Below are 27,412 nucleotides of genomic sequence, written 5' to 3'. Positions count from 1 at the left end.
CCTCTCTTTTTGTATTGAGAATGAGAATGATATATCATTGTCAATGTTTTCTACTTTACATTATTTTCTAAATTTTTATGCCATTAGACTAATTTTGTTTTATTTCATAAGATTAATTTTGATACATTGTCCCTTAATGGTGGTTCAATTGATAACTATCCATAGATATTTTCTTAAAAAAAAAGAAAACTATCCATAGATATTATTAGAGTAGTCGAAATATGAAATATGAATTCTCTATTTCTTCATACTTATAATGAATAAGTTTACCCATTAGAGTATTGGACAAAAAAAATAATTTAATTTTGATACACCATTTATGTTAAACTTTTGACATGATCAACCAATCAAATATTTTTAGTGATTTAATGATTATATATATATAAAAAAAAACAAATTGACAATGTAAATAATATTTCTTTGCTGAAATACTATGATTAAACTTGTGTAAAATTTCGCCCAGGGAAGACATGGAACCCTTGAGTTGAGTGTATGTATAAGATAAAAGACCATGGAGGGTTTTTCCTTTAGACAAAATGAGAATCATAACTGATAAACTCGTACAAAAATTGGAAGATCTCAAGCTCAAACCCCAAACACCACTAAAGAGATGGCTTGTAATTCAGATTTGTGGAAGGTCTTACATATGGGTGGAGAGAAATGTGAATAAAAAGAAAGATAAAAGAAAAACATTTGTCTTTCATAATATTTTTTAACAATAAGTTCATAAAAATATTTATTAATTAAAACAAATTAATAAATCACTAAAAATTATGTAAAAGCTAAAAATATGAAAATATGCAATCATCAACAAAAGTGTGTTCATAAAATCAACAAAAATGTTAGTTGGTTCGGTGGTGATTGGCGCTGAACTTGGTAGGGAGGATCACGGTTCGATCCTCCGCAACTGCATTTGGGAAGGGATTGGAACCGCATGATGCCAGAACTCTCCCCGAACTCTGAACTACTAAGGTCCCCTTCCCCTAGGAACCAGAGAGTGAAAACCAAAAAATAAAATATAAAAATAAAATCAGGATCCGAAAAGCTGGGGATGAGTCCCGACTTTTGTCATAATGATCAAAATAAAAGTAATTCATTTATGCTTTTATAAAAGGCAGCATGATAAGAACCAAAAATAAAAAATAAAGGCAGCATGATAGCCATTTTTTTTAATAAAAGGTAGCATATGATGGCAACGACAACGAGGGAAGCTTCATCACTGACTTAATCTAAATAATACTACAGATTCCTGCCAAAAAATATAATACTACAGATCAGAGATGGTGGCTTGCCAGAATTTTTTTCCCCCTAACATTCAGGCACCATGCATACATATTTTGATCAGGCACAACACATGAAAAATAAAACAATAAGAACATTTACATAATGTATACATAGTCAAAAAAGAAGTTACATAATGGATATCTAGTGATATTTTCACCAATGCTTGGGTTGCTACCAGAAATAAGCATGCAGAATAAACACTTCAAGTTTCTCAGTATTATCATGGGCAACATACAGTTGTTTCTATTTCTCAGAGGATAGATTAAAGGGAAGAAAGATGATACACTCTACAATACAACAAGTCAAAATAATCAAATTGTGGACGGCATTAACATTTCCAGGATCAGGAGATTACTTTGAATAAGAACGTGATGAACAGTGTGACCTTATCATTTGAAAGTGGAGAATCTGGGAAGCTTGTCCTTTAGATAGTACAATCTTGCCTGCCTGACCTTTCGGTGTTTTACCACTTTGATTTCTTTGATGTTTGGCGAGTAACTGTGACACCAAACACAAGCATCATAACATAAAGTATCTCACAAAAAATCCGTTAAACACTTCATTTATAAGCCAAGGTAATGAAACTTGCATTAGTGTCAATTGGTAACTTAATATTGTGACCCATTTGCTAATTTGGTTGGGAAAAACAATTCAGATTCTTAAAATCACATTTCATAAACTCTTGGTATGCAACATAGACCTTAGACAAAAATTATGCAAAGAATCGCAATAACAGACATGTAGTAACACAATGAAACAATCATCAATCTCACCCTCCATTCTTTTAGAGGAAATATCATTAAACTTCAAATAGGAGTGAAAATGCATTTCCAAAGTGTCGGGAAGTCAAACAGAAAAGGTAGCGAAGTTACCACTTACCACCCTGACCCTCCAATGGAATGAGTGAATCAAATTTGTAAAAATAAGGTTAGTTTCAGCTGTATTGGTTTTTGGTGAGTGCTCCTCAACCAATTTCTTAACAATTAAAGGTGCACAGTTGACGACTTTAACAGGCAACCAGGGTACCAGTACTAGCATGGCATTAACAACAAAATACAGCAGCTTGGAAGTAATCTACAATTTTTGAAAATGATAACATTCAACTATTCTATTTCCTTTCCATATTTTCGGTCACCCAATGTCTCTAAAGGGACTTCGATTCACTTAAACACAAGTAAAATTGTTAAATGAAGAACTTCCCAAATTCCCACCTTACAGTTTCAAGTTTCAACCTCTTATATAGTCACAACAATTGGATACAATGTGATACTCAACAAGACATCTAAAAGAAACCTTCACCAGTGCAAACGACAGTACTAATCTCTATTAGATTATCCTGAGAGAAAGGCAAGAGTGGGGCTACTTACATTGGGAAGATTATCTCAACCCCTGTGCCAGCAATAATTCTTCGAACGCGAATAGTCGTGTGAATACCAGCATTTTGTTTCGAGATGACAATACCTTTATAAACGGATAACCTACGCTTGTTCTCAGGAACTTCCTGCAAGTAGCACAAAAATACATCACCATAAAATTCATCTCTCAGCTTAATACTATTCCAAAAAATACTAATTTTAGAAAACAAATCACAATACCAATCTGATTTCAATAATATCACCAGTCCTTAAATCTGGAGTGGCCCTCACTTCATCCGAAGCCGCAATTGCCCTCTTATGCAATATCTACACAAACAACACCACACATTTTCCAAACACATTTAGTAATAATTCAAAATGTGAAAACCTAATTAAAGCATAAAAAAAATTCAACTTTTCCAACTTCCAAGTAACCTTAAAAATTGAATTGAACTTTGATAAAAGCAAAATTCATTAATTAAACTAGTACTAAATTGAGATATGGAAGAAATTATTCACCCCCATAACATCACCAAGCTTGACCCTAGTTTGTCTAGGTGGCTTCACTTGCTCAATTTCAGTATCAGATTCCAAAGCCTGTTCATCATCAGTTTCCGGAACTTCATCCGAAGCCGAAGTAGCGTCAAGATTGGAATCAGCTCTGACAATGAAATTAGGTTTAGCAATGAGAGGACTGCAACGCCGTGAAATTGAGGTTGAAATCAACGGTAAGTTACGAGAACCGAATGTGGAAGCGGTTGAAGAAGGAGAAGAGAAACATAGCTTGTTTGGAAGAGATTGATTAGGAGTAAACAGAGCCTGGTAAATTCAAATTCTGAATTAAGTAGCGTAATTGAAAATGTAACGGTCGGTTATTAAAATTCAATTGCATGATATATATTGAATGAGTAAGAGATGAAAAACCTGAAGAAAAACTTGAGAAGCCATTGAAGAAGAGGGAAATTAGGGTTTTGAGTTCAGTGGATATGAGTCATGGAAATTCAGCACAGAACGAAAACGTGGGGAAGAAGATGAAGCTAAAGGAAGTGCTTACAGAAAACAGTGTTCTTATCTGTTTCTATCCGTTCAACACTTGTTGGGCTTTTGGGCCTCAGATTGTTAAAATTGACGGGCCTTAACACTGATGTCCACTATGAGTCAAATACTGTTTAAGGCCCAACAAAATATCAATTTTAGTTTATTTTACCTAATTAAGGTGTTTTTTAGGGTAGTGTTTGAAGGTGTTGTTTTGATGATATAAGTAGAGAAGAATGAATAATCAATGACGGGGGATGAGCTTGAAACAAGTAATCGAAAAGTTAACTGATAGCGGATGATTTTATAGTAGATATTTTTACGATATAGATGACAAAATTTGTAGTTGTGTCGAAATGATAATGATAGTTTGATAAAAATATTTAACCATAAATTTGTTATTCTCAATGATTAAAAAAATATGGATAAATGATTGAAATTTACACATAATGGAAAATATTCTCAATGCACGTGAGGATATTCGGATTCAAACTTTTTCCACATCAAATAGAAAACTTTTGTTATTTCTTTCGTTGGATATAAACTTTTCTTATGTTCTTGGTGACAAAACTCTCACAAGAGGAGAGAAAAATCAAACTCGTACAAATAATGAGAGAAGAAGAAGAAGATTGTTTTTTTTTTTTTTTGTTTACAATGAGCTTGAGAATCGAACGCAAACCTATTACATACTACTCAAATCTCTCACCACTAGACCAAACCTAGTGGCTCGAAGAAGATTGGTTTAGGTAACACTTAAATTATATAAAAGTAAGTGCATATCTTTCATTTTCCACACTAATACATAGTAAAGTGGCATAAGTACGAATCAAATAAAAAATGACTATATAGATATTTTATAAGATAGGGTATACTTTTATGTGATACTTTTATGTGAGTTTTGCCAACATGCTTTGGAAAGAAAAAGAAAAGTGGCATAAGTACAAATATGATAGTTTTACTAAAACAATATTGATGTAATAACTTTCCAACCACAATAACACATGAAACTTGATAAGAAAAACCAAAATATTAAACAAAACAAAAAACTTACAAAAGAGAACATATATTTAAAGTCACAAAAGATGCCGTAGGTAATTTTATATGGCTTATTCTAACTCCATTCTACTGGAGACCTCACAACATATATGCCTATGAATCTTTGGACTTTAACTTTGTCATACATACGTGTCATACATACATATATTCTGCATGCAACTGCAAATACTAATGATGTGAAATCGATTTAAGAATAAATTTCTAGCAATAATTTTTTTTTTTCATAGACACCGACAGAAACTAAACCTCGATACAAATAATTAAATGACCAAAATATCTATTATTCTCGCCCCAAATTAAAAGGAGTGAATAATATAACTTTTTCTTATCTATATAACCATCACAGAACAAAACTTCCATTGCTCTGTTCTGTTCTGTTTCTCTTCTGAGCCACTTCCTTCTTCTCCCTCCTGCACCAATGGCACTCACACGTGCCACACTCCTCCTAGCTATCTCCCTTACTCTTGTTACAATGTCCTTATCCCAAGCACCCTCCCCTGCACCCATCATACTACACACACCTGCCTCCTCCCCTGCATCACTGCCACCTGTAAGCCTAACCCCAAGCCCGAGCATCAGCCCAACTCCGAGCCCATCGATATCTTCTCCCCCTGCCCCTACTCCTACTTCACCATCACCCTCTCCGTCACCCTCCACCGGAGAATCTTTTTCTGATATTCCAGTAGCGTCAAATCCAAGCAAGGCGTTTGTTCATAAAAGCAGCTTTTTCATGCTACCATTCTTTGCAGCTGGTGCTACAGTGCTTCTTGTTTAAACAGTGTTGTTGATTCCACTTCACGTAGATCAAGTCACTAAGATATGTGTAACTTATTTCCTTGTTAGCTTATCTGTTTTTGTAATAATTCGTGGATGATGATTTTTATGTGCTTTATTATTGTTTTGTTAGGGTTAGTAGTGACCAAACATTGCAGATGTATGTATTTGTTGGTTATTTTGTAGCTTATTCAATAAGATGGTGACTTCTAAATTTATATTTTGGTGTTCAATTTGAGTCTCTAATTCACATAATTGATGATGCTACCTACTTTTTATTTCTCATGGGGTAATAAATAATAATTATTAAACTCACATACGACTGTGACTTTCCGAGTTCAAATTCAGGTAATGACGTCCAACCTAGCAATTAAACAATTATTAATATATTGACAGCGTGACTGAAGAATAATTATTTGTCAGTAGAGAATTGAGTACAAAACTGATTTTATGACACGAAATATACAATATTAATGTCAACTGGCAACTTCAATCTTTGAAAGAGATGGATTTGCTGATGGAAATAATTTAATTAAAACTAAGCAGTTTTCGTAGCTTTTTTTCACAAACAAAAAAGCGAAGCAATTTAACCAAGACATTAAGTTTAAGTGGTTAACGAGCTCCCCTTAAAATGAATCGTTTGGATTGCAGACAAACTTTAAATTACCGGACACATTTCCTTGAGAACGAGAGAGTTAATACAAAAAAGAACTAAGCCATTTTCTAGTAGGGTGTTGTATGGTTAGAAATAAGAAGAGTGCAATTTATCGCTTTCGAGTTTGGAAGTTGAAAATGTTTGTTATCTAAAACCCTTTCTTGCTAAAGAATTCAAAGAGATAGGAGAATGCTTATTGGGATAGGTTAGGTAAGCATATATGAACTATTGCATGTGGTGTGAATCATAAGTGGTAGGTTAAGAGAGCAACATGTGAAGAAAAAAAAGTGTTAAAGGTGATTTTGATTTTGGAGAAAAGGAGAGGTGTCATTTTGGAATTTTATTAGTGTTGAAGAAAGGGCTAAAGGAAGAACCAAATGAATTGTGGTGGAAGAATACAAAGATGATATTAGTCTGTCGTTTCTTGCAGCAAGTCAACCTAATAGAAAGTGATGTGCACGTGGTTTCTCTTGATCTAACAATGTTAACTTGGAGATTAAAAAGCTTTCTCATTCTAAAGATGTTATGAAATAAAAATGTTGATGTATTTCAAATGATGGTCAGTGAGAATGGAAATACAATGAAACACAATTATCTTGGGTAAGTTAGTTTCTATGCTTTTTTTTTATACCCTTGTATAATTGGATTAGCAAAGCCAGAAAAAGGATAGTTCATATCAAAATCACAACTAATTCATTAGTACTATCCTCACATATACAGTTTAAGTGATGCTATTTGTCCCAAAAAAAAACAAATCACAAAGATATCACGAATTAAGGGCAAGCGTTAGATCTTGAATTTGTTGGAGTAGATGGATAGAAATGAATCCTACTTCAGTTACACTTTCGGCTATTGTGAATTTAAAAAGAGACTTTATCTAGAACGAGTTTGCTTCTGCCTTCACCATAGGTCGAAAGAAAGATTCCACCGCATCTAGTGCTATGTCAACACGATCCCAAACCAGGGACCATAACATAAATTTTCAGGGCAAGTAGCATTTTTCATACATTTTTAGAGAGGGAAGGTAGGTATACTCTTGTGACAAGTTACATTCAAACAAAATGAAAATTTGAGTGGATTGAATGATTATGGAGTGTAATGTATGGACTGTATTTTGTTGATTGCAAATTCTCTAAAAAGCACAATATTGATAGTGGAGAATAGAAGAGGTGGACACATCCTTGGTTGGCCTCATTGTTCACTTTTGATAGAATAGAATCCTCATGCACAAGCCACAACACAAGCATTCAAAATTTTCCTCATTATAACAACAAACATTCGTTTATGTTAAAAGTTAAAAAGAATAAGAATTTATTCATTTATGGATCATAATGTACAAAGAGAATACAGTACCACATCAAATAAAGCATTAGATTCCATTGCAATGACTTGAAATAATTATACTTTTCCACGTGTCTACGTATTTCCATATTTGTTAGTTATTAGTAGGGGATCATGAATTCATGATCAACACTAAACAAATCGATTTAACTGAAATTATTGATAGAATATTTGATATATTCACACATTAAGAAAACGTACTTGTCAAATTAATAATTAGGCATGGAAATTCCACATCATGTTGTAAGATTTTTCTATTTGCTTTTTGCTTTTTGACTTTTATTATTCTTTCCTTTTGAACACCGATCTGCAAACAAAAATACAAAACTTGTGTTTTAAGCAAGCCTATATTCCAACTTCAGAATACTTTATGTTTACCTTAAATAAATTTTTCAAAAAATGTTCAAACTGAGGAGAAGACATTTCTGGGGTCAAAACTAACTCATAAGATAGCAATGTGAGTTGATTTTTAGTTGTCACTGACCTTGGTTAAGAAGATTATTTAAATAAATGATGCCTACATTTTTGGGCTGCTCTCAGCTAAAGACTGATTATTACTTTTCACACCCCTTTTCAACTGAACATATCTCTCTAATTATTTTAATTTTTTTCTTCCAAAATACCATCTCTAAGGAAATTATATTTCAAAAGTTTTTTTCAATCTATAAAATGATTCAGAATTTAAATTCCAAAACAGTTAATATTATTCAGAATATTAAGGATTTGCGGCGTAACTTGTCCGGTTGTCTTTCATTCACATGTAATTATCTTAAATATATAGAAAATTATAAAATGTGATAAAATAAATTTTAGTATATTTTTTTAATCAGAATTATAATTCCAAACCAGTTGATATCCTTCTAACATTGTAGAAGTGTTTTTGGAACAAAAAACGGACGGGTGGTGTAAATAGTAATTCTCCCACAAAATTTAGGCCAATAGACCCACCAAATTAAATCCCATTCGGCCTTAAGCCCTAAGGCCCGTTTTGTTCAACAAAGAATGAAAGAGATTTTAATATAGCGGAAGGGAAATTTTTTTTTTCTATCCCAACAATTGTCAATCTACCCCAACATTAATTTTGAATGATGAATTTGCCCTCATATATAAACTAAAACCCTGAAGAAAAAAATTTGGTTACCGGAACACTTTGGAAAAAAGTGTTCTGATATGTAAATTCTTTTTTTTTTACCTAAACACTTTGAAAAAAAGTGTGTAGGTATGTATGTAAAATTTTTCCAAATTTATTTTGTTACCTACACACTTTGGAAAAAAGTGTTCAGGTATATAAAATTTTTCTAATTTTTTTTTTTACCTGAACACTTTGAAAAAAAGTGTGTAGGTATGTAAAATTTTTCCAAATTTATTTTGCTACCTACACACTTTGGAAAAAAGTGTTCAGGTATATAAAATAAATTTCCAAAAATAGCCTATTTTATTACATACCTACACACTTTTTTTCAAAGTGTTCAGGTAAAAAAAAAAATTAGAAAATTTTTACATACCTACACACTTTTTTTCAAAGTGTTCAGGTAAAAAAAAAATTTACATATCAGAACACTTTTTTCCAAAGTGTTCCGGTAAACAAATTTTTTTCTTCAGGGTTTTAGTTTATATATGAGGGTAAATTCGTCCATTTAAAATTAATGTTGGGGTAGATTGATAATTGTTGGGGTAGAAAAAAAAAAATTCAGGGAAAGGGAAAGATGGAGAGGTGAGAGATTTAAAAATATTGTGTTCCGTTCAACAAGGCAAAGAAAAATTAATGGAAGATTATTTAAGTTCAAACTTCAAATAAATATTCTCTCCGATCCAAATCCTCTCTACTTTTGGAGGAGAGATCAAATTAGCTCATGATAGATTTTGCTGCCTTCCATTCCCCTCAGGTTTTTCCTCCAAAACATTAAACCAAACAACTAAATACCTGTCATCTAATGCTAATCAGTAATGTGTCAGGTCAAGTGATCATGCGCCTATACTATCTCCGGCAACCCATTAGCAGGGGTACTAGTAGGAACAAGACCCAAATAATTAAGGGGTATCCCGGTTTATGGGAGCTCCTTCAAGCGTTAACGCGCAAGCACTTCAATGAGTATATTCGTAATATTATTTTGAATCTACCTTCGTCTTTGTTTTCTACGGCACTCAAAACAATCAGTACATGGCAACTTATTTCTAATTCTACCTGAAGAACTAGCTTCAAGTTTGCTGGTTGGTACTTTCAGCTCCTCCACTAGTATCTGCCGAAGCTTCTCATTTTCCTCCACAAGTTCTTCAATGATTTGCTGGTGTTTCAAAACCTATAATCATAGAATAAAATAAAAAAAATCAATACCTGAAGCGACTGAGCTATTGAATAAATCGATAACAAGCATGTACCCTAGTCCTAGTTACAAGATTCAGAGACTATATGTATTTATATTGTCAAAGGTGATTTGATATCTTGGCAACAAAATCAACACTAATTATACAAGACAAAACAAAACATTACCATCTGAAGTATTTTGTTCTCTGTTTGCAAGCGTCCAGCCTACAATGTATATTAGTTATTATAATCAGAAATTTCATATAATATTTGAGTCACACAGGAAAATATCACAAAAGAGGAAAGGAGGGAATACTAATATACACAAATGAAATTATATATGTATATTTACTGGTAAAAAGATGAGAATTTTGCCATGCTGCACTTTATAATCATGAAAATTGTTTCATAATTCATAAACAAAAACAATACTTATAAGAATATCATATTCCACGAATATAATATATTCAAATACCACAGTTAATCACAAAAAAGTAAACAAACAGTATTTAGACCTCTTTCATAATCTAAAATAAGTAATATCGACACAGTTTGAACAACAGACAATGCATTTAGGAAGAGGGCATGGGCAAAAGAATTGAAAGACTTAACCATATCTTTCAGAATGCAAATTCTTCAAAGTCATCCATTTATGTAAAGCATAAAGTGTATGCAAAATTCTTAGTTAGATAACAATTTCAAAATTCTATATGTAAAAATAAACTCCCTGCACTTCAATGATTACAAGAAAAGGCATTAATATTTAGATGTCAGGTATGAAAGTGAGTAAATGAGAGCATACTGCTTCACTGGATCCTCCTCCTTCTCCCTTCAACAGTGGATTTTGCAGAAAGTTGTTAAGAACTTTCTCAGTTCGGGTGCCATATGTCGTGTCAGCTGCAGTGTCTTTTAATGCCGTTTTATCAAAAGCAGAACCAATGTTCATTGGTTGAGAGCCTGCTAGACCTTGAGATAATTGATCAGCTGATTTAGTTGCTAACTGCATCATGCTTCCTGGAATGGCTGTGCTTGTGGCACTTTGTAAGGATGTTGGAAATGCACCCGGACTAAATGGTAAACTGGGAGTAAGTCCAAACTTCATCATCATCTTTGTCATTGTTACCTTGAAAATTAAAGAATTTTAACATAACATGCATAAAAGGCAAAGAATAAAACACAATGATTTTCAAATGAGATAAATTTCACATACTGCAATGCAAGATTGAATTTGATTCAACACCCCTGGTTTCACAGCAAGTCCTGACATATAAAATAAAACTCGGTTACAAACTGAAGAATGTGCACAAGACATGGAAAGTCTTTGTCAACTGAATAATATAGAAGAATCCACCCATAAGAAGGGATGAGAAGAGAATATGGATAGGATGGAAATAGGAACATATAAATGACAACTAATTTTCATAGAAGAATTTGGTCTGCAACATCCACAGGTTTAGGCACATTGTGGAAGGGATGTCAACGGGACAGGGATTGAGCGGGGGGGAGTACTTTACCAATCCCTTCCCCACCATCTAAACTACTCCCCATCCCCATTCTCTGCTTCCGATTGTATTCTTTTCACATCCCCATCCCCGTAGATCCCCACAGTTTCCGCGGGGATCCATCAACATTAAAAAAGTGTCAAATTTCTATTATTTTGAATCAAACTAATTGTAAAAAAAAATATTGCGATGGAATACCAGGAAAAAAATTATTTTGAATCCCTACTTACGGTTACTTACTGGGATAAATACTAAAACAAAAGAATGTTAAGGGATAAATACCCTATAAAAAGAATAATTGCGATGAACTGAATATGTGTTCGGGCCATCTCTCATCAAATGCGGTACTCTTAACAATATGATATCTATCTTTGGGAGAATTTATAAGTCACAAAATTGAAAAATATAGTGAACATACCAGCTCCAAAACCATGACCGAAACCAATTCCACATCCAACACCAACTTCAATATTCCTAGCTCCCAACTTCCTCAACTAAATAAAAAAATGAATATAAGAAACAATATGAAAAGTGAAAGAACAAAAACAATAACAGCATGCATAACATAACTGTGATTGATAATTGTCTTACAGAAGTATTGACATGTCTGCTAACACCAGAAAATGCATCAGTTGCACCTCTAGTGGCACTCATAACTTGATTCAACATTGGAATTGCACCTAAAAGATAACAATTTCAGTAATTTTGCTCAATAAATAAATAATTTTAATGTTGAAATTGAAGCTAATTAACAAAAAAAAAATATATATATATACATGGTTTTTGAGAAGTGGAATTTTGGGGAGTTTTGGGTTTGAACAAGTTTTTTCCAAAGTCCATGATGTGAAATTAGAAGAGAAGAGAAGAGAAGGAAAGTACCTAAATTTAAAGGGCGACCAACACCGATTCCGACTCCACAACCGATTCCAAAACCAGTAAATACTTGACCAACTTTTAAAGTAAATGGATTCTCAATTCCAATTACATTTCTCTCAATTTTGGTTTCCATTCTTCTTCAATACTACTTTTACTCCGTCTTCTTCTACCTCTGTTGCAGTGAGTGGAGCATCGTAGATTCGTAGGTTTAGGCGGTTACAACCAAGCTTGAATTGAAGAATGAAACAAACAAAAAATAAAAAATATTTTAAGCTAGGTTTTGTCTAATTTACATTTTTAACCCATAACTTCAATAAACTTGCAATTTTGGTTCTTAACTTTTAAAATAGTATTTTTGGCCGACTAAGTTTCACAAATTAGCGATTTAGACCCACCAAGTCAACACGCACATGACAAGTGACTCACATGCCACATCACTGTGTCTTGCCATGTGAACAATGACTTACATGACACGTCAGCATATGTGGTCAACCATGCTGACTTAACATGTGAGTCATTGTCCATACGACGAGACATGATGACGTGTCATTGACTCACTTGCCAAATCTGCATTGACTTGGTTAAAATCAATGAGGCTATCCTTCTGTAAATTGGGCTAAAGTTAAAATGTCTCAATGATAAGTTTGTGAAAATTAGGACTCAAAATGTTATTTTAAACGTTTTGACATCCCTACATTGAGGTGTTAAGTTATTTGTAACGATTCAATCTTAATGAGATGTTGGCTACGCTTGAATACACGTGTGTTTAGATTGACTTATTTTGTTCACCGTCAAACACGTTTCATATTTATCAATCAAGCTTATAAACTAGTCAAATAAACTAATATTATTACTTGTTAAACTTACAAAACAGACCCATACAAACTTATTTGTGAATTATTTTTTCTTTCTTAAAGTCAAAATAAGTCAAGCCCCCTAATCCATCTACACTAGTTTACATGGCCCAAGGCTGAACACACAACACAAAACATACACACTACCTCTCCACCATATACTCTGCAACATTACAAGTAGCTACTAGCTACCATCAAACACAAATTGAATTGAACATATCCATGGCTACAACAACCTCGTCTTTTATGTTTCTTAAACTTCCTACCTCATTTCCCTGTCATACCAGAATTGGATCCCTCAGAAGTTCCAAATTAATCAACGCACAATCTTCTGATATCCAAAAAGAACATGTTGTCATTGTTGGTGGTGGGATTGCAGGCCTTGCAACTGCTTTATCTCTTCACAAGCTTGGTGTTCGTTCTCTTGTACTGGAACAGTCTGAGTCACTTCGAACCGGTGGAACTTCACTCACCCTTTTCAAGAATGGGTGGAGTGTGCTTGATTCAATTGGAGTAGCAAATTATCTTAGAACTCAATATTTAGAAATTCAAGGGTATATTAATTCGTTATTATTTATATTTTTAATCATTTTCCCTGTTGCATAATGCATATATCAGCCGAGTTTGAGCTGGTTCATTAATTCAGCTGTACAGGATGGTGGTGAAGTCTGAAGATGGAAGAGAACTACGTGCCTTCAATTTCAAAGAAGAGGATGAAAGGTATATAATTATATGGTCTCATCAATAACTATGTTGCACCGACACTTCAGATTGAAAATGTAAATGGTATATGACACGTGTTGATGTCCGATACCAACACTACACTGACTATGTTGATGTGTCAGTGTCGTGTGTTGATGCTTTATAGGTCCTAAATATAGGTGTGTATAGAATACTAGTAGTCTCTTATCTTACATACTCCCTCCGTGAGTATTTTATAAGCAAATTTCATCTTTCTATGTTCATTACATAATTAATGTATTAGGACACTATAGTACTCTGGACTATAATATAGTCCTGATACATTAATTATGTAATGAAGCTAGAAAGATGAAATTTGCTTATAAAATGTTAGGGAGGGAGTAGTATTTATCATCATTGATTCTGTCATTGTTGCATTGTTGGTTGAACATTTATGAAATGCATAAGGGCTATTATGCAGCCAAGAGGTGCGTGCAGTGGAGAGGAGGGTACTTTTGGAAACCTTGGCTGCTCAGCTACCTCCGGATACCATTCAATATTCTTCACGGTTGGTCAAGATTGAACCAAGTTCAAATGGGGATACCTTATTGGAATTCACCAATGGTTCTAAACTACTTGCACAGGTTAGTCATTGTAATGTATAGTGTGTTTCTTTGGTGTTGAAATTCACTCATTCAGCCAATGATTGATTGTTTATGACTCCGAAAACAGATTGTAATAGGGTGCGACAGAACTCGATGTGTTAACAATTTAATTCCATGTCTAACAGATTGTAATAGGATGCGACGGAATTCGATCACCTATAGCTAAGTGGATGGGATTTTCTGAGCCAAAGTTCGTTGGCCATTGTGCATTTCGTGGACTTGCCTCGTACTCAGATGGACAACCTTTTAAACCACGAGTGAATTACATCTACGGAAAAGGGTTGCGCGCAGGATATGTTCCTGTTTCTCCTACCAAAGTGTATTGGTTTATCTGCTTCAACAGTTCATCTCCAGGTTCTTACATGTAACTCCATACATGGTTAAATTACTTAGTTTATTGTTCTTCTAAAAAATAGTTGAGTTCAATTCAATGGCAGGTCCTAAAACAACCGATGCATCGATGCTAAAGAAGGAAGCTAAGGAATTAGTAGAAAACTGGCCTCAAGAGCTATTAAACATAATGGATTCTACGCCAGACGACACTATAATCAAGACTCCGTTGGTGGATAGGTGGCTTTGGCCAACGATAAGTCCGGCTGTTTCTGCAGGTAAAGTTGTGCTCGTTGGAGATGCTTGGCATCCAATGACTCCAAATCTTGGGCAAGGAGCATGTTGTGCACTTGAGGATGCAGTCGTTCTTGCTAAAAAGCTTGCCGGAGCCATCAACTCTGGTGACAGTTCTGTCGAAGAAGCTTTTAGATCATATGGCAACGAAAGATGGCCGCGAGTATTTCCGCTAACCATTCGAGCAAACCTCGTGGGTTCTGCTTTGCAGTGGGATAACCCGGTGGTGTGTTCTGTTAGGAACAATATCGTCATACCTAAGCTAGTAAGGCTTGGTCCTTTGCTAGAGCACACAAATTTTACTAGTGAGAGTCTATAAAGATGATGAGAAACACTTGTTCATTATAGGATATAAACCTTGATATAGTATTGATATTTTCCATACTTAGATGTAGTACTTGTATCAATTGTATGACATTTTTTTCTCTTAATTTAACTTAAGAGAAACTACAATCACATTATTATCATACTTAAAAATAGCATTTGTATCAAATGCATGCATTCAAATAGATTACATAATTTAACAGGGTGAAACTATAATCACAGCATAAGCATTCTCCTCTAGGCATGGAACTATCATGACATGTGTATCAGCGACACATCCAACCCAACAAGAAACATGAAGAGGCTTATTTTCTTCATGACACATCCAACCCAACAAGAAACATGAAGAGGCTTATTTTCTTCATGAAAAACCACCTCATTCACTCCAAAATCATTCCATGATGTAATGCAAAATATTTGATCCTTAAGGATTTCCTTCATAGTACTATATCCACTCTTTGTCAAACTTTCTACCTCAATGACCTCAAAAGATTCTTTAACAACCAAAGTAAAACTTGAACCTATTTTCATGTCTAGTTTTTGTTCCATTTCATCAATGCAAAACATGGCTAATTCCTTCCACAATTCCTTGCTGAAAGTTGCATCCTTAGTAGTGACTTTGAATACTACACTTTGAATTCTGTTTTTGTTTTGAGTGTGGTTGATTAAGTCCTCTGATGGGAGAGATTTCGGATTTTTTAGACGAGGGTGGTTAAATATGGTTGCGCCAGTTTCTTCATTTGAGGGTAACATGTTGTGTATTTGTGCCCATTTATTAAGGATTTTTTGAACTACCAAAATATCTGCCAAGAGGAGGTTACAACTTATGCCAATTGAGAATCCTCCACATTTGAAGTTGGTCACCTGAGGGAAAAAAAACCACACCATCAAATTAATACAAAATTGCAAGTTTTTGCAATTTTTCTTCTGTAATGATATTTTATTTTTTCAAAATACAAGAGGGCTAAAGTTCGGAAAGTAAAATAAATATGAATATTTGCCTGAACAAAAAAGAGGGGAGAGAACTGAGGAAATTGACCATCAATTCCATTCCAAAAAACAAGCTCAGCCTCATGATCATCATCACATTCCTTTTCATTCAACTCAAGAAACTCAGACAAGGTTGTAGGATAGTTAGCCTCCAAGAGTTTTATTCCAGAATCATTAGACACAATTTCAAATCCAGTTAAGTCCTTTTTTTGGAGTCTACCAGCTAGTAGAGGATGATCCAACAAGGCCCTAGCTAGTGACTCAACAATCCAACCAGTTAAAGACCAATCATGATCCTCATCTTGAACATTTTCATAGTACAACACTATTTGATAGCATCCTTCAATTTTCCTTATTGCATTGATCTTTTTGTTATCTGTTTCATCATTGAATAGAATTTGACAAATTTGTTGTGGTTCGGTTAATTTAGCTGGCGACACGATTGTCACAGCTACCATTTGTGAGCTATGGTTTTGGGAGCCAACAACATGATCCATTAATATTTCTGTTTGTTCTTACTCATCTCACAACATGTAAGGGAAGTATTTATAAGAATTTTTTTACATTACATGTAAGTAAATGAAAATACTATAGTTTACATAAGAAAAAATTATTTGGTGGTTATGCATTATGCATATCTTTCATGGAGTATAACTCGTTAAGTTTAACAACATTCAACTTTCCAAGTCTAAGGAGAGGTTAGGATATCTCTTTACGGAACATGATGATGTTTCTTTATGCAAAATTGTCCACCAAAAAATAAATTAATTTTGTGGTGTATCTATCCTACACTATCGCTCCTTAATTGCTTCCACTACCACACCCATCACCATCATAATAATAATAATCAAATTACATAAACATGTAGTATTAATTTGTGTTGGATTATGAGGGGGTTTCACCGGGTTGGATCTACATTAGACTACTGACAATAATGAGTCACATTTCATATATCTTATATGTTGTTCAACATCAACTCTTCTATTCAATGTGAGACTTTAACTCACATTTCATCTCTCCACATATCCCCTTAAGTGTGAGACTATTCACATCCGCGACCCAACATCAAGATCTCCCCCGCTCTCCAAGCTCTAATTCCATTGTTGGGGCAGAAGAGGGAGCCTCACTGGGTTGGGTCGATGTATTGGGCTAAGAGCAATCACACGAATGAATTCGAACACCACATCTTCACTTAAAATCTTAAGGCATTAGATTTATGGGTTCTCTCACTTTTATATATATATATATATATATATATATATATATATATATATATATATATATATATATATATATATATATATATGTTGTTCAACCTCAACTTTTTAATGAAATGTTAGACTTTAACTCATGGTTGATATATTTCAACAATTTGTGTTTGGATTCTGATCTGAAGTGTGACGAGAATGATAGTCGAATTACTGAACAAGTGAGAAAACACTTTGTCTCCTCCGAGGTGGGGGGTAATACATGCAAGCACTCTGAAGTTCAAGTCAATTGTGATTGATTGGTGAGTTATAGTATAGAGATATCGAGATAGAAAATATGTATTTTCCATTAGACAATCTTTTTATAACGGAGGAAAGGATCCAAAGAGAAAAGTAATGTTCCTGCTATATTTAAATTGATTTCGATTGTTAAGTTGAGATCGAAAACTTTGTGACACAGTTACTACACCAAATGACCAAATTCAAATCCATACTTTTTTACCTTGGAGATTAATAGTTGTATCACCTAGTATGTAGAGGATTCCTCTATTGCTATGAAGCAGCGATAATAGATGCATTAAAAGTTATAGATACATACTACACAACCAAATCCACTGAATAATATTGATACATGACAATCTGATGAAATTTCAATCTAGATTCCATTGCTGTAGTACAACATAATTTTCTTTCTTTCTTAATTTATAATTAAATCGATTAATCAGAGCAAATTAATAATACCTCCCGTCCTGTCCTGTCCTAAATATAAGAGAAAGTTGAATTAACAAAAATCGATGTATCTGATCCAAAATAACATTTGAGTTGGTCTTGTCCTAGTTAGATTCTTGTATAGTGAAATTGTGCATCCATCATGAAATCTGCAATACAATATGCAAAAAACTAGAGCAGTTAGAAATTTTGGCAGTTTCATTTCAAAGAAACAAATCTAAAACTCCCAAAATTAAAGATGAAATTGAAAAGACATGATTTAGAACCTTAGTGATGGAAGTTAAGTTTCTTAGTTTTGACTACTTTTGGTAGGAGAAGAGAAGAACCAAAGGATGATAGCACAAAGAAGAACAAGAAGAGGGATAAGATGAACAGCTTTCTGTGCTGATTTGATACGACAAAGTTCTTTCTTTGCAACGTGGGAGAGTGGATCGTATGTGGGTAGGTGTTGTTGTTGATGATCATGTTCTTCTTGTTCTGTTTCCATGTTTCTTTCTTATTCTCTTGTCATGTGTTGATGATTGATTCTCCAAATCAATCTTTCAAACCACTTCAACTTTTGTTCGCTGGCTTTACCATTTCTTTTTTCTTGTAATTTCGTTTTTTTTCCTTTGGACTTTTTGTAGGTTCCGCCGACAATATTTTTTATGACGATTTGGGGAATATTTTGTTCCCAAAATTAAATTACAAATATTTCTCTTTGTCCTCTGTAAGTGTTTTTTTATTGTAAAAAAATATATATTTTATTTTATTTTATTTTTGTTTTTTCAACTCACCAGACAACCTAATCTAGTTCGAGGTCAGTTCTGTTATCAAGTGGTTTCAGCTCCACAAGATTGCAGTTGCGGCAAATCAAACAGTGGTCCTTTTTATTAACTTAAGTCCAACGTCAATCACTACTGAATCAACTAACGATCGATGTCTTATATTTTGCCACATTAATCACGAGTTAATAATATTCTTTGTGTTGTGTCCTTTTTTGATCAATACTCTTTGTCTTATAATGTGTCACATTAATCACGAGTTAGTTAAATATTATTACTAGTAATTGTTTTTTTTGACCCATTACTAGTGATTGTTTGAGAAAATAAAGTGTGTATCATGTAATTTTTTCATATGGTGTAGTCAGTAATTGAACTTTTTACCATCTATTTAATGATTTAAAATTCTTATCAACTTATATCAATTTATTCTTGATAGGTTGTTTGGACTTTACATACCTTAAGAATGAATTCTCTTATAAATTTGATAGTTATGACAAAAAAAATATTTATCTCAAATATTTGCCATTTCATTATTCTGATACATCATTTATTAGTTTTTATCAATGTTACCCTTATTCATATAAGACTAACAAATGAAATACAATGATATTTTAGTTTTTAAAATTAGTATAAATAACCATTTTCTAAAAGAAGTGTTCATATTTCAAATGAGAGATATAATATATGAGTTGGAGTGAGTATATTTTTAAGGATATCATAAAAGTTTTTCGTCGAAGATCTCTCTAAAGGCTTGTATTCACATGGATTTTTTGGATCTATGACGCTCGCCTCCCAATCAATCGTCTCAACGGACAAATGCAGACAAAATGTTAGGAATCCGGCGCGAAATCGTCCTATCAATTGCAAGTTACTCTTTATGTAAGAGAAGAAACCATTGAAGAGCTAACTGTACTCTTTCAAAGACTAATTAATAGTAGAACAAAGTCATTTGATAAATTGGACAAAAATATAAAAACAAAAGCTAGTAAATTAAAGACAAAGTATATATACACAAAATTGTTTATGTTCAAATTTGAGTTTCATTTATTCATTATGAAGATGATGGACTAGGTAAACAAGTAGACATAGACATAGATCCTTGTCTACTAAGATTTTGTAGTGATGATCCTTGTCTACTAAGATTAACAGACAATCCTTTAGCCTTACTAGTATACAATTTTTTAACATTAGCACTTTGATCTTGCATTAATCTAGCTAAACTTCTCTTAGCATTAGCTCTAAATGGACAATTAGAAGCCATATACCCATCCACTAAATGTAAATAAGCTTCCAAATCATGACAACAAGCAATATCAGCATCAGGCTTCAAATAAGGTGACATCTTAGTATTAACCCTTAATTCAGTTCCAACATGTGAATATCCCAAAGGTGTGTTCTCTTCTAACATATCAACAACACCACTAACCAATTTTGAATTCTTCAATTTTTCTTCAAGCTCTTCACTTAGGAAAATTCCTGGTACTCTTGTAATCATGTCTTGTGTGTTCACAACTCTAAGCACTTTCACGTTTTTCTTTTCAAGATGTTCACCAAAGGCTTTGTTACCTACACGAGGTCCACCAAATGAAAAAACAGCCACTGGTGGCACGTTTGTGTCACACGTGCTGATTTCTTCAGCTACCAATAGTGCTAGTGTTGCTCCAAGACTATGTCCTGTAACAGTTATGCTTAATTCTTCACCTTTGTAAAGTTCAATTAAACGTTTTATTTCTTCTACAACTGATTCAGATAGGCTTTGAACATGGGCTCCTTTAGTTTTGTATAAGCTCATGAACCCACACTCTACTTTGGGCTTTGTTTGGGCTTGGGCTTGGGCTTGGGCTTCAGTGTTATCGTCGCATAAGTCGACTAATTGGGCTCTCATGTTTTCGGCCCATTCAAGACAAGTTGAAGTTCCACGAAGAGAGATCACGATGTCTCTTCTACCCATTCTCGCAATCTCTCTTCTGTCGTCGCAGACTGCGACGTACCCGACCCAGCTGGAACGCTGGGTCATCCAACCAAGATCAGGAGCCACCTCATCGATCCATTTAGGTAAACCGATCGATGATGTGGCATATAAACTCTTGGTAACTTTATAAGATCTTTCCGGCAAAGACACGTGGCGGTGTTGTGGTGGTTCAGTTGATGACATGGCAGGATCAGCATGAAAAGCTTGATAAGCAGCTTGGACCAAGTCCCCATAACGAACAACTTCTCGCCGGAGATTATCATCAAGAGGATCTAACATCCCTTTCCAGTCATTACTGCCGTGATATTCCTTCCACTTACCGCCGAGGATGTTTCTGGGTGAATACTCCGCCGTCTTGGAAAGAAGACGCTGAAGACGTTTGAGGTGGCGTGGAGAAATTTCATCTCCTGGTTTGATTTCTGGCCATAGTTTTGCTAAGTTAAGACCTTCAAGAAAGTTTTTACCTTTTTTGTCCTTTGCATCACTCTTTTGAATCGGTTGTTGTATTTGTTGGTGTTGAAAGTGGGTTGTGGTTGATGATGTTTCTAATGGTTTTTGGCTATCAAGAAACTTGTCAAGGTTGGAAAGATGTAAACGAGATGGTTTATGAGTTTGAGTAGAAGAAGAAGAAGAAGCAAAAGATGAAATAGGTTGTTGTTTGATGGATGAAGAGTGGCATCTGAAACTGGGGCATCTTAGTGCTTGAAATTTGTGAAGATTATGAGCTGGTGCGGTGGTGCTGAATTGCATCATGGTGGAAAATTGATGAGAGAATTGTTGTAAGGAAGGTGAAGACAGCGTCAATAAGTCTATGAAGAGCAGTTAAGGTTGTAATTAAGATTTTGAAATTGTGCTGTTCTTGAATGGAACAAGTCCCTCTTGTTAGGTGTATTTAAAGATATAGTTGCCATGTGGGTCATCATTTTGTAGTTTACCTCAAAATAAGACTATTGCAAAAAGAATTATTTTAATATTTCAAGTAAGGGTAATCCGCGGTTGGATTAAGATTGATTTTATGTTAAAAGTTAGCTGCTTTTAATAGTATAAAAATATGAAATCTACGTGGATAGTTATGGTGGTATTGACTTGAGATCAAAGAGCATGATTACCCTAAAAAGATAGTATAAAAATATGGACCATTTATAAGTCTATATGTGCATATTTTACTTTAAAATAGATTCCATATAAAATGGTGAGACACATAATTTTCATCTAATTAAAAAATAAGTGTTAAAAAAATTCAAAAAAGAGTGTTGTTAACATTTTTCATATCGATATTGTTAGATCAGATGTTTTTGAGCAAGTTTAAAGACGGTAACGCCATCCCCTGTTCCTTTTATGAGTGGAGTATACACCATATTTTTTTGTTGGAATCGATAAAGTTTGGTGGGATGTGGATCTGGGTCTTTGTGAGATTTGGTTGATTGGAGACCTCTTGTGTTTGTCCTCTTGGTGGTTGATCATTACCCTCTCTCTAAGATATTTTTGGATCTTCTTGTGGTCGGAGGTTAGAGGTGTTTATTTTTACTATTGTTATGTCCATTTGCATATTCTACTATTTAGGTATTGATGAATTGTACTTCTTGTATTCTGAATATTCTATTGTATTTTTGTCGTTTACATTGTGTATGTAAGTTTTTAGTAGTTGTTTTTGTTTTATCTGCGAAATGAAAAAAATTGGCCTGATTAATATGTAATATCCTATTTAATAATAATAAAAAATTACTAGTATACATATTAAATTAAAATAGTAGTAATAATTGATTTATCATTTTTATTTGATTGTTTAGTTATGAAAATGTATATTATTATTATTATTTACTGAAGATGTGAATACCTCTAATGTGAATAATTGAAATTCAAAGTAAAGTAGTTAGTGAGTATGAATACATCAAGGTTGTTAGTCAGTTCCATCCCACGGACGATTTTTTATTTATTTATTTATTATTTTAAGGATTTCATCTAATACATGCGACTTTGTTAAGCAATTAATATATTCAATATAATGAATATTGAATGAAAATTTAATACAAAGTCAATTATTGTATTTTTAATAAAAGAAAATAAATACTCAAGTGCTATTTTGTAAAAGTAAAATACTCCTCAATATGGACCGCGTATTGAAGGTTGAGTGTGAAATGTTGATATTTGCGTTTGCCATTTTGCCAAGTTATGTATTTTGGTGGGAAATAGGAAGGAAGTCTCATCCATAAAAAAGTCTACGACACTCGCTTTAGATTCAAATGACATATCTGTCCTCATGTATTTGTTTTTTTGGGTAAGATCTCATGATATTTGTTGGAATTGGAATAGTATATTGTTTGACTTTATAATTGCTTATTTTTTTTATTTATAAAGACTTTATAATTGCTTAAGTTCTTACGGTATTTATGTAAGTATATAATTTATGTTGTTTTAAATTCTAAGGATATAACATATAAGTATGTACCTAAAAAAATTCTACGGATATTTATGTAAATCATAGATATTTGATAAATTAAGGTGTAAAATCCAATATTTATTTTTTTACTTCTGAGTTTCATAAAAAAAAAAGTAAGGGTATCTCTGTAACATAGGCTTTAAAAATATTTTTAAAAGGTGAATCCTACTATTTTTTTTAATAAATGTTTTATGTTTTATGCAAAATCTACTATTTTATTAAAAATGGTGAGCATATTTTAAAAAAAAAAATTATATAATTTTTTTTCAAACTATTTAGTAATCGAGATAGAGTTTATAAATTATATAAAAAACTCATCTTTTTCAATCCAACAACAATGTGTCTTTTACAAAAGACAAAACTATGATGACTCATATATAAAACTCAAAGTGGCCAATATTTTAGAAATTCAATGTTGCAAACTCGAGCTTGAAATGTTGACATGTCAAGTAAAGTCGAACCAATGTCACACTTGAGGATTGATAGACCTTTTCCCTCTAGTCTCGACATGGAACTACTATTCCTATACACTAAAAATTTCTTAAACGTTACATACCTTTTACAAGACAAAATTGTGAGAGCTTATACGTGATTCAAAACAGAAAATACCGCATAAATGGAGCGATGTGCTTGAGGTTGAGGTTTGAACATATAATTTTTTTTTTTCATATTAAAGGGAACCAAATTGTAAATGTTGTTAAATTAAACAATGTAATTTTTTGTGATCGAACTCGAACAAAAATGACAGTGTAATTTTACGTAATTAATTAAAAAGAACTTATTATGCAATAATATTTCAATTATCGAAAAATATATTTTGATGTGAGCACTGAGCAGTATATAGAATGAATATCTCAGTATACGTAACGCAAGTGGTTTTGCCCTCTGAAGAGGGAACTTTGATATTGCTTTGACGTTTAACAGAATTTCAAAAAACTCAAGCATTCAACATACTACAAAAATGTTAGACATTTCTACTTCTGATTAGGTCTGGTCCCATAACTTAGGAGTAAAAATTGTTTGAACTTTGAACATTTGAAAGTATAATAAATAGAAACGTTCAAGTCAATATAATTACTATAGCTTCAGAGGCCAAAACACATATAACAAACGAAAACATCAGAGCATTGAACATTTATACGTTTGTCTGCTCCATGCTGGGTGACGGGGGCATATATATCATTCTCTGTTCAAATTCAAATTCATATAAAAAAAAATAACATTTACTCACTAATATTTGTTCCAAAATAATGCCATTAAACACATAAAAATATATTTTAAAATAGTTTTAAAATGTCATTCAATGAACATCTTGTATTCTGTCAAATTATAAAAATATTTTAAACTTAGTTATATGATCGTGTAAAACTATTTTACACTGTCAGTACACGTCCATTAAATATTGTTTTGCTTTTTCAATTAGACGGTATTATTTTCGTGATTCTATTCATAAATTAATATTGTTTGCACTATTTTTTTCCGATATTAGATGACTAATTTTCGTCAAAAAATCATGAAACATATAAAATTCTCGTCTCCTAACCGAAAATTTTTCATACACAAAGCGGACAGAAATCAACTATTTAATCACTTATTTAAGAGCTCCCAAGACCAAATTATTTGGTTAGTTAAGCATTATATTGATGTGTATGTATAGTTTGGACTTCATAAAATGCCGCCGGATGTGCGGCTATTTATATTATGTGGTCTTTTAGTCTTTATATTGAATACTTTTTCTCTTTGACTAATTTATCCTGAATACTTTTTCCTTATTTTATTTCATTATTTGGTATTTCTTTCTTTAATTTCTGTTTAAAATTGCTATCATGCAGGTACGCTAAAGTTTAATTACCACCATGCATGCGCCAAATAAGACCAGAACTACAAAGTATAAAGTGTATAATGGATATACATTCGTCTCCAATATTATTTTGAATTTGAATAAATTCATCCACTTTATAATTAAAATTGGTTTAGTTGAAATTTATTCTAAAATGGTTTTATGCCTAAATAGCAATATTTTTTTTTTGAAATTTAGGTAAAAGTTGCTTTTAGTCACTTAAAGTTGGAGAAGAAATCAATTTCCATACAAACTAGTTTAAAGACCCGTGCGCACGAGTCATTGAATTTTATTCGATATTTAAGTTTGTCATTATATTATGGTAGAAAATGTATGTAGAATAAAATATTTAAAAATTTGTTACTATATATTATTGTTAAAACATAAGTGAAACTATTGTGCTATTTTTTTGTAAAACTTATTAAATGGATAAATTTGATTATAATTATCAATGATAAATTATTGAAGTTTTAATGTATATGTCACAAATAATTGTCCCGTGTATATTTTTTAATAAAAAAAAATAAAAATTTGATTAGGAAAATTTGACTATTTTATTCTTTTTTTTATATTCCTATGATCTATTTTTTTTTCTTATTTTTAAGCATATAAATTTTTGTATTGTATTTTTTCTTATATTCTTTTTATATTTTTTTTTTTATAAAATTTTAGTGAGATTGTTAAGTTGATCGTATTCATCTCATTTGTTGTGATTTTTATAGATTGTTTTATTTTGTTTTTATTTATGATTTGTTTTATTCCTATTTTTAAGCATATCCAATTTTTTTTATTTAACTTATATTCTTCTATATATGTTTTTTTTTATATTTATCTTATAGTCTTTCTATATTTTTATTTTAATATTTTTTTTAGCGAAATTACAACGAATGATATAAAATTTGCAACATGGTTAAAAGCAATAAGAAAAATTTAGAAACTTTGGTGGTAATCGATTTTAATGTATTAATAATAGATTAATGGTTTGCATTCATGACAAACAACACAGACAAGGACTGCATGGAAAAAATTCTTGCAATAATTTATGAAATATGGAATGCGAGAAATTTGCTGGTCTTTCAGGAAAAAAACTTACCTCCCCAAGAGATTAGCTCCAACGCGTTCAAAAAGCTTCATGAATATCAATCCCATGGTGAAGTAAAGACACAAAAATCCCAAACCTCTCCTCCTTCGACCAACAGTTGCAGTAACAACATCAGCTGGAGTCCACCGCTTAGGGGCACCCTGAAAATCAATGTGGATGCTCACCTAAGCAGTGATGGTCATTGGTTTGCATGGATGGTCTTGAGACGGTCGGATGGGAGCGCCGTTGGAGCTGCAACTAGGGTTCATAAGGGGATGACTAACGTTGTAATGGGAGAAGCCATGGGCTTGAACGACGCTATCGATTGGATTGAAAAGATGGAGAAGCATCAAGTGGTCTTTGAAATGGATTCGCAGATCATTGTGAATGCAGTAAGGAATAGGGAAGAGATTAGAAAGAATTGGGGAAGTGTTGTTCGTCGTTGCATTAGGTTCCTAAAAGACAACCCTAACTCTGATTTGGTTTGGGTTAACCACAAAGCTAATCGGGTCGCCCATGAAATAGCTAAGTGGGCTGAACATGAGCCCAATTGTGACTGGAATGAATGTGTTCCTATGTGTGTTTGGCCTTTAATCCAAAAAGATAAAGGTTTTGTATCTCTTGCTTAGTTTTCTTCAATAAAAGTTTCTTTCCTTAAAAAAAAAAAAATAAAAAAAAAATCAAACATCATAATCACATTTGTTCACAAGGTAACAAATATTAACTAAAAATCCGAAAAAATAGTAAATATAATTTTAAACTTTCAAAACAACGTGTATAAATAGAAAAAATATTAACTAAAAATCCGACAATAATAAATCAAGTTGGAAAACGTAAAGAACTAAATGAAAGTAAAGAACTATTTATTAACTATTTATTGTCTTTTTTATTAACTTAGAAAGTAAAGAACTAAATGAAAAAATAAATAGAGTGAGATGTAGTTACTTTGTTTCAAATATGTAGATAGACAATAATAAATTAAGTAGATGAGATGTAGAAATTAAAATAGATCTAAAATATATATTACTATTAGAATATATCAACTGATCAATATATT

At 32.7% G+C, this 27,412-nt stretch overlaps 6 protein-coding genes and 1 long non-coding RNA gene across 9 annotated transcripts; 2 read left to right on the top strand and 5 right to left on the bottom strand.

Annotated features, from left to right (window-relative positions):
- Positions 1-1,355: 1,355 nt before the first annotated feature.
- Positions 1,356-3,719, bottom strand: LOC123908462 (50S ribosomal protein L19, chloroplastic). Its single transcript, XM_045959106.1, has 5 exons — positions 3,564-3,719; positions 3,159-3,458; positions 2,880-2,966; positions 2,652-2,785; positions 1,356-1,782 (listed from the first exon to the last, which is right to left on the bottom strand). The coding sequence occupies exons 1-5, from the start codon at positions 3,585-3,587 to the stop codon at positions 1,674-1,676; spliced, it is 654 nt and encodes a 217-aa protein (XP_045815062.1). The 5' UTR covers positions 3,588-3,719; the 3' UTR covers positions 1,356-1,673.
- Positions 3,720-7,506: 3,787 nt separating this feature from the next.
- LOC123911423 lies at positions 7,507-12,425 on the bottom strand. Of its 2 annotated transcripts, XM_045962830.1 has the most exons (8): positions 12,187-12,405; positions 11,899-11,987; positions 11,726-11,801; positions 11,016-11,065; positions 10,608-10,928; positions 9,992-10,030; positions 9,686-9,800; positions 7,507-7,807 (listed from the first exon to the last, which is right to left on the bottom strand). In XM_045962830.1, the coding sequence occupies exons 1-8, from the start codon at positions 12,314-12,316 to the stop codon at positions 7,755-7,757; spliced, it is 873 nt and encodes a 290-aa protein (XP_045818786.1). In that variant the 5' UTR covers positions 12,317-12,405; the 3' UTR covers positions 7,507-7,754. The 2 variants fall into 2 exon arrangements, with proteins under 2 accessions (XP_045818786.1, XP_045818785.1); XM_045962829.1 differs by lacking the exon at positions 7,507-7,807 and having other exon boundaries at positions 9,277-9,800; positions 12,187-12,425.
- A 705-nt stretch (positions 12,426-13,130) lies between these two features.
- Positions 13,131-15,500, top strand: LOC123911422 (monooxygenase 2-like). 2 transcript variants are annotated; one of them, XM_045962827.1, is made up of 5 exons: positions 13,131-13,591; positions 13,692-13,757; positions 14,200-14,362; positions 14,509-14,737; positions 14,821-15,500. In XM_045962827.1, the coding sequence occupies exons 1-5, from the start codon at positions 13,260-13,262 to the stop codon at positions 15,324-15,326; spliced, it is 1,296 nt and encodes a 431-aa protein (XP_045818783.1). In that variant the 5' UTR covers positions 13,131-13,259; the 3' UTR covers positions 15,327-15,500. The 2 variants fall into 2 exon arrangements, with proteins under 2 accessions (XP_045818783.1, XP_045818784.1); XM_045962828.1 differs by having other exon boundaries at positions 13,451-13,591; positions 13,684-13,757.
- A 27-nt stretch (positions 15,501-15,527) lies between these two features.
- Positions 15,528-16,996, bottom strand: LOC123905223 (anthranilate N-benzoyltransferase protein 2). The gene is made up of 3 exons (XM_045954847.1): positions 16,333-16,996; positions 15,674-16,195; positions 15,528-15,635 (listed from the first exon to the last, which is right to left on the bottom strand). Exons 1-3 carry the CDS (start codon positions 16,816-16,818, stop codon positions 15,528-15,530), a joined length of 1,116 nt encoding a protein of 371 aa, XP_045810803.1. The 5' UTR covers positions 16,819-16,996.
- Positions 16,997-18,102: 1,106 nt separating this feature from the next.
- LOC123911421 lies at positions 18,103-19,161 on the bottom strand. The gene is made up of 2 exons (XR_006810524.1): positions 18,525-19,161; positions 18,103-18,407 (listed from the first exon to the last, which is right to left on the bottom strand). It is a non-coding gene; the product is annotated as an uncharacterized LOC123911421 (long non-coding RNA).
- Positions 19,162-20,042: 881 nt separating this feature from the next.
- LOC123911420 (phospholipase A1-Ibeta2, chloroplastic-like) lies at positions 20,043-21,960 on the bottom strand. Its single transcript, XM_045962826.1, has one exon. The coding sequence runs from the start codon at positions 21,745-21,747 to the stop codon at positions 20,074-20,076; it is 1,674 nt and encodes a 557-aa protein (XP_045818782.1). The 5' UTR covers positions 21,748-21,960; the 3' UTR covers positions 20,043-20,073.
- Positions 21,961-26,264: 4,304 nt separating this feature from the next.
- Positions 26,265-26,984, top strand: LOC123905222. Its single transcript, XM_045954846.1, has one exon. It carries the CDS (start codon positions 26,265-26,267, stop codon positions 26,982-26,984), a length of 720 nt encoding a protein of 239 aa, XP_045810802.1.
- The last annotated feature ends 428 nt before the right edge of the window (positions 26,985-27,412 follow it).

Source organism: Trifolium pratense, linkage group LG2 (assembly GCF_020283565.1).
Source record: "Trifolium pratense cultivar HEN17-A07 linkage group LG2, ARS_RC_1.1, whole genome shotgun sequence".
NCBI lineage: Eukaryota > Viridiplantae > Streptophyta > Magnoliopsida > Fabales > Fabaceae > Trifolium > Trifolium pratense.
The sequence above is the reverse complement of the archived record's forward strand: the minus strand, read 5'-3'. Positions and strand labels throughout refer to the sequence as shown.

Bases quoted from the DNA above. Each gene is read 5' to 3' on its own strand.
- LOC123908462 (XM_045959106.1), bottom strand. From the start codon at position 3,587: ATGGCTTCTCAAGTTTTTCTTCAG. The intron at 2,967-3,158 runs GTGAATAATTTC...TTGTTTGTGTAG, and splicing joins AGCTTGGTGATGTTATGGGG to ATATTGCATAAGAGGGCAAT. The intron at 2,786-2,879 runs GTATTGTGATTT...TGCTACTTGCAG, and splicing joins ATATTATTGAAATCAGATTG to GAAGTTCCTGAGAACAAGCG.
- LOC123911423 (XM_045962829.1), bottom strand. From the start codon at position 12,316: ATGGAAACCAAAATTGAGAGAAATGTAATTGGAATTGAGAATCCATTT. The intron at 10,929-11,015 runs GTATGTGAAATT...TTAATTTTCAAG, and splicing joins AAATTCAATCTTGCATTGCA to GTAACAATGACAAAGATGAT. The intron at 10,031-10,607 runs GTATGCTCTCAT...TATACATTGTAG, and splicing joins GAGGAGGATCCAGTGAAGCA to GCTGGACGCTTGCAAACAGA.
- LOC123911422 (XM_045962827.1), top strand. From the start codon at position 13,260: ATGGCTACAACAACCTCGTCTTTTATGTTTCTTAAACTTCCTACCTCA. The intron at 13,592-13,691 runs GTATATTAATTC...TCAGCTGTACAG, and splicing joins CAATATTTAGAAATTCAAGG to GATGGTGGTGAAGTCTGAAG. The intron at 14,363-14,508 runs GTTAGTCATTGT...CATGTCTAACAG, and splicing joins GTTCTAAACTACTTGCACAG to ATTGTAATAGGATGCGACGG.
- LOC123905223 (XM_045954847.1), bottom strand. From the start codon at position 16,818: ATGGATCATGTTGTTGGCTCCCAAAACCATAGCTCACAAATGGTAGCT. The intron at 16,196-16,332 runs GCAAATATTCAT...TTTTTCCCTCAG, and splicing joins CTCCCCTCTTTTTTGTTCAG to GTGACCAACTTCAAATGTGG. The intron at 15,636-15,673 runs GTTTCTTGTTGG...GAAGAAAATAAG, and splicing joins AAGAAAATAAGCCTCTTCAT to CCTCTTCATGTTTCTTGTTG.
- LOC123911420 (XM_045962826.1), bottom strand. From the start codon at position 21,747: ATGATGCAATTCAGCACCACCGCACCAGCTCATAATCTTCACAAATTT.
- LOC123905222 (XM_045954846.1), top strand. From the start codon at position 26,265: ATGACAAACAACACAGACAAGGACTGCATGGAAAAAATTCTTGCAATA.